Source organism: Anopheles aquasalis, chromosome 2 (genome assembly GCF_943734665.1).
Source record: "Anopheles aquasalis chromosome 2, idAnoAquaMG_Q_19, whole genome shotgun sequence".
Lineage (NCBI taxonomy): Eukaryota > Metazoa > Arthropoda > Insecta > Diptera > Culicidae > Anopheles > Anopheles aquasalis.
The window spans coordinates 53,693,147-53,703,146 of record NC_064877.1 but is presented as its reverse complement, the minus strand read 5'-3'; the positions used below and the strand labels follow the sequence as shown (position 1 = coordinate 53,703,146).

The following is a 10,000-nucleotide window of genomic DNA, read 5'->3' as shown; positions in this document are numbered from 1 at the left end:
ATGCTTGGTGGCGCAGCAGGATGGCTTTATCGTGAGATTATTTTAGTTATAATTTGGAAACAAACTCGATATCGCGAAGATGGAGCTATGACAGTTTGTAAAATAGCTACTCGCTAGCCATGTGCACAGTCCCCAAAAGAAAGCTTTTCCTGCCGTCATCGAAGCAAGCCCGGGGACGGGAGGTATACTAGTTCGGGAATCGCTACAAGAGAAAATCGTTGCTCCAATGAGCGCGTGAGAACCGAATCCAAACACCTAATTTAAGTTAATTGATTAACAAAGACAATGTTTGTGCAACGCAAAGATATGGGAAAGGGTGTGTTGAAAGTAGTGAAGAAGGAGAGGTGTGTGTCTGTCTGTCTGCGGCTGGGCTGCCGTGAAAAAGACATTTGCAAAGAAGCGAAGGGCACTGCGGGAAGAATAGTGAAGCGAACGAACTGTTATGATAATCAAAGAGCGCCAGAAGGCACTCAGTACAGCAGCAATCCTAGCAAAGAAGACAAAACATAGTAAACCCACAAAAGACACAGCGACAAGGGCGGAAGAAGAAGAACAAGTTGTGTGAAACAAATGAACAAGCAGAAACTAAGGCAAGCAACTGAGAAGCAGGTAATTATAAGAAAATCCAATGAATTATATATGTAAATATACACCTTTATTACGATATTTCAATGAGCACATGGTGCAAAAGCATAATCGAAAACGAAGAGAAAGAAGCAGAGGATGCTGAGTGGAGCGAAAATGGTGGGAAAATTGGTCGGAAAATGGGTAGACGTACACTCGGTAGATTGTGGGGCGCTTTCGGAAAGAAATTTCTAAACGCGAGTCCTCCCCACCGTGCCAGAGATTACGGTTAGACAACAATGTACATTCCTCTCGGCGGCGGGTTGGTTTCATTAAGATGCTACTTCCCCCGGCAGTAGCCAGCGACACATCATCAGGGAGGAAAAGGAAGAAAACCCGTATACGAGTCCAATAATACGAGGAAACGAGTGATACCGACCGGAACGATCGCTAGAAATGATCAGCACAGCGAGTGTATCCTCCAGAAGATGGTTCTGATCCTCCGGGGGATGTAAGTCGCCACAGTCGAGGTCATCGTCATCGTCGGCATCGAGTGACTGCTGGATTATCATACAATCAGAAGCAGCCAGCCATTTGATGAAAGACGGAAGAAGAAGCCGCCACCGCTGCCGCTGCCGTCGTCGGTGTCTGTTACGGTGCTGTGATTTGCGCGGGAACTTTGCGACACCTATTCCCACGCGAATAAAAATAGTGGAGCAGCGAGCGGGAAACAAAAGCAACCGATGCCAGTGATAATGACTCAAGAAGAGAGGACACCACCAGAAGAGGGGAGCTTGGAGCTTTTATTCCCACGGTGAGAAACAGGGAAAAGGGGAAACTCAATGACTGTTGGGTGTTGATCTCGTTTCGGTACGCTTGACTTATCATCACCGTTCTCTCTCTCCCTTGTCTTGTTCATTCTTCTTTGCTTTGCAGATGGTAGCATCGAAATGACCTGACCTTAACAGCCTGAAGATGTTGACTTCTTAATAAGTTCTCGATAGCTGGTTGAACCGGTGGGCCTAGCGGTAGCGACGTACACAGCGTACATCTTAGTTTTTCTCCCAGTAATTGTGTTGCTTCTTATCATTAAGCTGATGGAGTGGTAACAGACAACTACGAACTACGGAACGAAGCGCTTGCATTTAACAGTGAGAAGAGCTGGAGTGGAGGGGGAGATATTGTATTCTGATTTTTCATGTTGGTTGGTTACCCCATCCCCCACCATCTGCCTTCCGATTGTGTATCTCGGTCGGGGAACGAGGGGTACCTGCGAATGCTTCCGAATGTGATAATGTAGCTTCCTTCCTTTTTTCCACTTTCTTTCTTCCTTTCTTCCTTCCTTCCTTTTGCTTTTTCAATGGGGTCGTAAACTCACCCGGGCATGTGATGAATTTCAACAGAACCGGCAAATGCCGGCACGTTCGGAGAGGTTACTTCCGATCGCCAGACGGACCAGTTCGCCAGTGCTTGGTTGGCTTGTGTCGAGTGAAGATCGTCCAGTCAAGGCGAATGGGTTCTGCATCCGTCTGCAACAGCTGCAGCTGCGTGTGAAGGTATCCTGGTATGCTATCTTCCAATAGCGAGTGATCACTGTGATAAAAAGTGATAGAAGTGTATGTGCCCGATGTTATGTGTCGTACGATCAGAGCTAATTGGAGCATTTCTTGAAGATATGTTTACTGCAAACTCATGAAATCTTTGATTAGGTCTGGTTGTAAGGCTGCTTCGCAACGAAACCAGTGTAGAACGTGTCCAATCAAGTGATTTTAAAGCGATTAATGTGGTTCCCTTCGTTGGTTTTTTGGATACATCGATCGAGTGTTATGCTCTTACACGTCTTTCGTACGGCTCTGATCGTTTCCACCGGGTGTAATCCATCAAAATCATCCTGCAGAAGAAAGAGTAGTTTAAGGATTGTGAGGAACAATAAAAGAACGTGGCACTCCGGAGAAAAGTAGCGAGCAATTACCTTGATTCGTTTGCTGAGTGACTCTCCCAGGTGTCATTAATTCATTAAAAAATTATAAAAGCCACAGCTCCGGTGATGAGGTGATTTCTTCCTTGCTTTTTGTGCGTTTTTCTCCTACCTCATACAAAAAGAGAGAGAGAGAGACAAAGACCTGGAGGGAGTTGCATTCGAAGGGCGCATGTGGAACATCATCCTAGGAACAGATTAATCCGATGGCGATTTAATTTCCTATTAAAAGCCTATGCAATTTAATAGAGATGTTGCTATTTATTTTTACCCTTTGTTATTTTTTAAATAATAGGCATTTTAGATATTATTTTTTAGAGATATTGGTAGGGTATCCGTGTAACGTGTAACAATCTGCAGGCAGCGCCCTCTATACCTGCAGGTAGCGCCCTCTATTGTTCGGTCTCTACGTAATTTTATTTCAAACATTTAGCTATGTACAAGGTTTTAACTATGTACAACTATCCATCAGTAGTTTTCTTATATATTTGTTTTGCAATTTGTTTAAGAATACAATGAAATTGAATGTTTGGACACGGATGAATAGTGATGCTGAAAATATTGTTGAACCGTGGAAGAGGGGCGTAACAAACGAGACTGTTTTAGATCAGCTCACGTGCTTCGACCAGAAAAGCCGTAAAGAAATGAAAGAAATTATGGATTTTTATTTGCTTGGTTTGTTTGTTAACACGCATTCAGTTAAATACTTACCGAATTATCATCAATATTTCGCGAGGAATATACGTCGGGCGAGCGGGAAATTTTATAAAAATCTTGAAAAACACTTTTTGCGATATGTGAATTTATGAAAATAAAAAAACTAACTTTTCACTGTTTGTTTAACTGTTTGTTGTACAACTTGAGAAACTGTCCATCTTCCCTTCTGGTATTCCATAGAAGATCCACTTTTGATACTTGCTCGTTGGATGCAGTACGGGTTAACGCAATATGATTCGAATTGATTTGAACAATATCAATAACATTTTGCGTTTGGGCGGGTTTCTGTGATAAGTTTTTTCCCGACAACTTTGCAACCGAACAGGTCAAATTTGCACCAGTGTTGAAAGGGGACGTCTCGAGCTCACTAAATCTTCTTCTTCATTGCTGTAAAGCTCAACACGATTTATTCAATAAACATTTACTACTAATACTACATTTTGCGTTTGATAAACGTACGTAAATGCATAAAGCTGTAGCCAGCAATGTGTTAAAGACACTGTCGACGACAGTTGCTAGTCGCTGTTGTGCAAATGGTTCAACTAAAAACGCACGTAACTATTTAGCTTGCATTGCAACGTATTTGGGACTCGCACAATTTTCTTTTTCTGTTTTTGGTTCATTTGAATCCCCTTGCTTATTGGCCACAAAACAATTGACGTTTTTGCACCCTTCGTTTTGATTCAACCAAGATACACTCGAAGAACGCATCAAAGTAGCCAAGGGACATGGATTTTCACTCCGTCCCGCAGGACCTTTTCTTGTTTGTAAATTCAACTCGCGCGTTCAATGTAAAATAAAGAAGGTTCACAAATTTTTGATTGGATTGAATTATGCATGAAACTACTGCTTTAGCGAACCAGACGGGTAATCTGCCTCGACACCTCGACATTTGATAAAATCCAGAAAACTATGGAATTTTTTTTTGTATTTTCTTCTGATAGTACAAGAAAAATCCACCCGTTTAATATGTTTATAAACTAGCTCATCAATTAATTAATTTAAATTAGATGCATAATTTTTGATGACTTACTTATGGGTCTAACATACAAAGCTATGTTTACTTATGAAACGCAGAATGTAATTGATCATACTACTCACTTCCATGTTCCTGCCTGACATTCAGATTTTCGATGGATAACCATGCGCACCTACGGAACGTTTCGGATAAATTGTGTTTCATTAAGATTGTATCAAGAATGTTGAGTTTCAAGAAAGTAAATAATGTGCTTTATTGTTCTATCAACAACGAATTCTAGTTGTTTTCTTGAATTTGTTCTTTCCGCGAGCACATTCGTGTGGCCCTTACCGAGTACGTAAGTGATCTTGTAAGAAACTATTTAACCAACCAAACCAACTAATCAAGCACTGTGCTGCGCGTTCACCACGTGCGCCCGCCCGGTGCGTGTAACAGATACAGCCATGAATAAAAAAATAATTATAATAGGCAAAATAATGTTAATAATATTAAAATGAACAGTACAATTGTTAGAATCATCATCGCAATAATCAGCGAAACAGACGCAGACAAATGAGTTTCAGAGGATTCCGAATGACAAAAGGGACATGCACAAGTATCGGAAGGGGTTGGCGGGGACTTCCAGGCGTTTCTGTTGGAAGTTGATTGCTAAAAGCATTGATTGCGAATCCACGAATGTAACATCGGGCAGTAACAGCTGCTGCGTGCGGAGATAGTCATTCTGACAGCCTCAAATCTTGCTGGTTCTACGAGGAATGTAGACTAGTGACGGTACTAAAATTTCTCTCTGACACTGTGCTGCAGGGGACAGGGACATGCGCATGGATATACGAACGTTTAAGAAGAAATTAAACGAATCCCGAATTTGAAATTGAACGTGGGAATACTAAAAGATCCTATAGAGATCAAAAGAATACGTCACGGCTTCAAAAGACAATTTAAATACAATGTGCGCATTTAGCATTGATCAGATGCGTATCACTGATTACTGATCAAGCTACTAGTACCAATTACCTTCACCAGTGTCACATGTCAGGTGAAGATGAATGCGAAACTGCTCTTCAATGGAATGGTAGAGCCCATTCGTAACGCTGATGTTAAGACCTCCGAAACTACCTCGTTTAAATCTTGACATTGGCCCACAGACTGAGATTGTGATGGACTTCCTTCATGGACATTTTGTTTCGCATGAATTGGATTATGAACTAACTGAATCGATATGACGACACTATGATCGTTCGTCAATAAGACAGTAAGGAAGTAAAAGCGGAACAGTTATTGACCAGAGGACATATTGGCGAATAACTTTCTTAAAATACGAGGAATTGACAGAACACCACAATTCCCAGGCATCAGTTCTCCGGCCTCACGCATCACTATTGACCGTTTTGTGCTTGTAAAGGAGTGGCGAGTGTGTTGTGATTTGATCTCACCGCATCGTTTTCACTGCCACCTACATTGTGCTCTGCTGAAAGCAGTTCGATTGATACCGTCGCATTACTGGAATGATCCGTTACGATGATGGTGATGATGATGATGATGACAACAATGAATACAACAATGCACCAGCAGTGGAAGGAAAAAGGGAGCAGGACGCTTACACTTGTACGCAAATAATACACAATGGACGGAATACTGGCACCGAAGGCAATCGAACGCGATCGTTCCGGGCCAGCAGCATTAAATGTACTACTCCTACGATTACCACTACTACTATTGCTATTGCTACTACTACCAGTACTACTACTTGTTACTACTGCTACAGTTAAGAGTACTACCGCTACTTGACTCGTATAGTGCGCTGTTTGTTCATGTTGGTGAGCATGAGCGAAATGTAGGACGTCAGCAGATCGTCCATCTTGTAGCCGAGCGAGGTCTCGCAGAGCAGTTTCGAGCCGCGCACCAAATTGCCGATCGTCATGTGGAAGTACGTGTTGCCCGACGACCAGTTCGAGATGCGCGTAAAAGGATGCGTCACTAAAATGTCCTGGATGGAGAAAGGAAGAGGGAAGTCATGAGAGTTCATTCCAGAATTCGGAGAAAGCTGGCACGTACCTTAGAAGTAGGATGAATCAAACTAACACCATGTTTGTTGATTGCGATAAGTAGCATTTCGGGGTAGTTTGGTTCGGTCGTCTGCTTGACTTCGAAGAATGCCGATCCAAATGTTGGCCATCTGTTGCAGTAAAGGAAGGAAGGAAGGAAGGAAGGAAGAAAGTTAGTCAAGCAGGGCCGTGGGACGAAACCCGTTAGTCGCAGACGTACCTGTACACAATTTTAAGGAATGTGATTTTCGCATCCTCCGGCGACATACCGGCGTCCTGGTTGTAGGCCGCCACCACGGACCGCTTCCAGTCGTTTACGTTCTGTAGCTTGATCAAATCGGACGGAATGAGCTCGCGGAGCATTTGCCTGTAAAGAAGGGAATGGAATAAATCGTTTAATAGCTTTCCACATCCCTCACATCCCCTCGCTTTTCGTCGTCCACCACTTACGGTATTGCCTGTAGCTCCTGTTTACTCTCGCCAAATCGTACCCGATAGACGAGAGCGGCCAGTTTGATCGCTTCCTCTTTCGAACATTTGTGGTAGCCGCGCAACAGCTTCGGAAGCTCCTGGTGATAGTGGAATATCAGGTCGGCATTCCGGTCCTTGCCCGGTACCGTGTTCGTCCACAGTTTCTTCATGAAAAACACCTGGTACGTAAACTGTGGGTTCGAACCGTCCCGCGTCGGTCTCGCCTTCTTGATCCAGTCCGTCAGGTGGCGCACAAAGTCAAAGAAGAAGTCACCTTCCGGCACGGAGATGACCTTGTCGGCAATCTTGACGAACAGACTGAATCCTTCGCTCGAACGTAGATTCAGCCGCTGCGAGATGTTGTGACAAAAGTCTTTCGCCCGCGTCGACGAATCCACCTCGAACGCTTCGTCCGTGTCGTCCGGGAAGTAGACCTTGTGGAAGATCTGCGTCGTCTTGTGCTGGATCGCCTCGACCTCGACCTGATGGGGCGGATACTTGCGTTGCCCGTTGCGGATCGTCTTCTGTAGCCGGTGGAGCGAGTCCTGCGAAATCGGATGGCGGCGAGTGCGAAGGAACAGCGTCAGTTCCTTCAGCAGCTGCTGACTGCACGCGAAGAGGCCAGTCGAGAGCCACATCAGCTCCCAGCCACGTTCCTCCGACAGCCGGTTCCGATTGTCCGTCAGCTGTTTCATCAGCTGGCAGTAGATCTCGTCGCGCAGTATCTCGTGCTTGAGCGGACCGTCGAAGATGTGATCGGTGATTTCGTTGCCGATGCGCGGCCGCTTCGATGGCAGGTCTCCCATGTACTTCATGATGGCAACGAACGCTAGGCAGGACTCTTCGGCCAGCTCCTCCTTAGCGAGTAGCTTCTTCAGCAGGGGCTGTTTGAGTGGATCGCGCGAATAACGCCACAGCTCGTCGGGGCCCCGCTTCGAGCTGAGTGTGCTCAGTGCCTTCGACATTGTGCGCTTTGGCGGTGGCCGGAAGTGATCGAGCGAGTATTCGGCCAGCGAGTGGGGCCGATCCCGGCCCTCGCTGCTTCCGTTCGAGTGCACCGAGTTCAATCGCTTCCCGTGGTGCGCATCCTCGATGCTGAACAGGGCCAGTATATCCGGCGGAGGTTTCGTGAGCGTCGGTAGTACGTACACGATCTCAGCCGGGAAGTCACCTCGCTCCTGCGTTCGCTCACAGCAACCTAAGGGACGGTGGAGCAACGGATGGATTAACGGGCCCGGGGACAGACAATGGCGCACAAAGTCACTTACCTATACACCAGCCCGAATTGAGGACCGTTTCGCCGGTACTTTCGTCTTCGAGAATGATTAGATCCCCCTTCAAAAAGGACAGGAAACTGGTGCCCTCTCCCGGTGCCTTATAGTCCTGCAGTGCTATCACATACTTTGAGCTACGGGAATCGGGAAGGAACGAAAGATCATCATTATAAGTCTCATCTCAGTGGTAATGCTTCGTCATCGTACCGCTTCTTTAGTCCCTCCAGAAAGTAGACCACCAAATCGCGAATGTCCTCAGCGTTCGGGCTCTGGAAGGTGAACTCCTCGTTCCGCACCGTCGACAGGGAGAACGTTTGCGTAAACACTTTGTTCGTCTTCTGGCTCGATACGGCCGTGATCTCGGGGAAGGACAACTCCAGCAGCACCTGCTCCTGATCGTCCACCACGTACACACCCGTCCAGTTGACCGCGATGATGACATCGTTCTTGGGCAGGTTTGGACCAGAGTTTCTGTAAAGGAGAAGCAGAATGAGCTTGCTTACTGATCCGGGGAGGTTTCGGACTTGCCCAGCTTACCGATAGGCTTCATAAAAGCGGGAGAATAGTAGCGGCCACTTGTACTTGGCGTAGCTAACGACATCCTCCTTCACCTTGAGGGCGGCCGCTTTATCCTTCAGGTAGTAGCTCTTCTTGTACGCCGTCAGCACCAGTGCGGCCCAGCGATCGATCGCTTTCTCGATGCCAGTCAGACAGTAGTCCGGGATAAAGTTCGGCAGCAGCGTGTACAACCGATCCATCGACATATCAGTGCTGTACTCGATGTAGTACTGCTGGGCGGCAATCATCGCCAGGTCCTCCTCCTTATCGCACCGATACTCACCAAACTTGACACCCCGGACAACCTGCTGATAGATCAGGTTCGTAGCGACCTGATCCTCGATGGGATTGTGCCACGGGGCAAAGATTTCCTTGCGGAAAAACAATCTCCACGGTGCGTTCCGTTCCTGTGCTCCTTGCTCCTTGGCGTACTGTTCGCACTGCGAGATCGCATCCATCACATGATCCCCACCGCTGCCCAGCGACGAAACCTTATCGAACAGTGCGATATACAGCGAAAATCCAAACTGATCCTTCAGTGTGATCTTGTCCGATAGCTGATTGCACAGCTCCCGGGCCGTCGTAGCCGAATCGGCCAGCAGCGTTTTCGTGTTACCGTCCATGAACGTGATGGGCAGCATGATCGGTTTCTTCGATTTGGTCGCTTGCAACTCGAGCCACGACGGTGGCTGGTTGCGAGTGCCATTGTTAAACGTGCGCTTCAACCGCTCCTCACAGTACGGCGCATAACCGGGTGGTCCTTCGCGGATGAACGAACGCAGATAGTTGACAAACTTCTCCGACGGTGCGAAACAACCGACACACAGGGACAACAGTATCCAGCCGCGTGCATGGGACGATTTCGAAGGGTTGTTGGTAAGCTGCTTGCAGATCTGACAGTAGATCTCGTCACGCAGCTCCGCCCGCAGTATACCGTGGCCGATGATAAAGTGCAGCTTCTCCAGATTCGACGTCGGCCGAGACTCCAACCACGACTGGTAGCTATCGGCCGTGTACTCCTCGTCCTGCAACCGGCGCCTCACATCCTCACCCAGCTTGTTCTTCCGCTTGAGCGTCAGCGACACGAGCTTGTGGCGTATCGAGCGCGGTTTCTGCTTCAGGAACGCTTCCGGATCGAGGCCCATCATTTGCGCTTCCTGGAACTCCTTGCTGCGTATAAAATTCCGCCCCAGCGTGGCCGTTACCTTCGACATCACGGACGTATTGTCCCGGTCCATCGTGTGGTAGCGCGGTTCGGGCAGATCACCGGTAAAGCGCAGGATCGTAATCCAAAGTGCCTGCGCCGCCAGCTGATCGCCCTGGGTGTGCAGTGGCAGCAGCGGATGCTTCAGTGGTTTCCGCGAATAGTAATGCGTAATGTTACCCTGGAAGTAGGTGGCCGCAAACTTTTGGA

The 10,000-nt window shown here is 47.0% G+C and overlaps 2 protein-coding genes across 3 annotated transcripts in view; one reads left to right on the top strand and one right to left on the bottom strand.

Annotated features, from left to right (window-relative positions):
* LOC126570457 (suppressor of hairless protein) overlaps nt 1-666 on the top strand; it is a 12,632-nt gene extending 11,966 nt beyond the window's left edge. The window contains exon 4 of the mRNA XM_050228217.1: nt 1-666. This exon is cut by the window's left edge and continues 2,433 nt beyond it. The gene's annotated coding sequence lies outside the window, so the exon portion shown is untranslated.
* A 3,795-nt stretch (nt 667-4,461) lies between these two features.
* The window catches only part of LOC126569363 (myosin-VIIa), a 27,145-nt gene continuing 21,606 nt past the window's right edge, over nt 4,462-10,000 (bottom strand). For both annotated transcript variants that reach the window (XM_050226395.1, XM_050226396.1), the window contains 7 exons: nt 8,566-10,000; nt 8,236-8,499; nt 8,023-8,162; nt 6,734-7,952; nt 6,504-6,650; nt 6,294-6,414; nt 4,462-6,225 (listed from right to left, as the gene is read on the bottom strand). The exon at nt 8,566-10,000 is cut by the window's right edge and continues 2,698 nt beyond it. In XM_050226395.1, coding sequence (XP_050082352.1) covers nt 6,019-6,225; nt 6,294-6,414; nt 6,504-6,650; nt 6,734-7,952; nt 8,023-8,162; nt 8,236-8,499; nt 8,566-10,000 — 3,533 coding nt within the window. In that variant the 3' untranslated portion in view covers nt 4,462-6,018. The remainder of the gene's footprint in view (nt 6,226-6,293; nt 6,415-6,503; nt 6,651-6,733; nt 7,953-8,022; nt 8,163-8,235; nt 8,500-8,565) is intronic.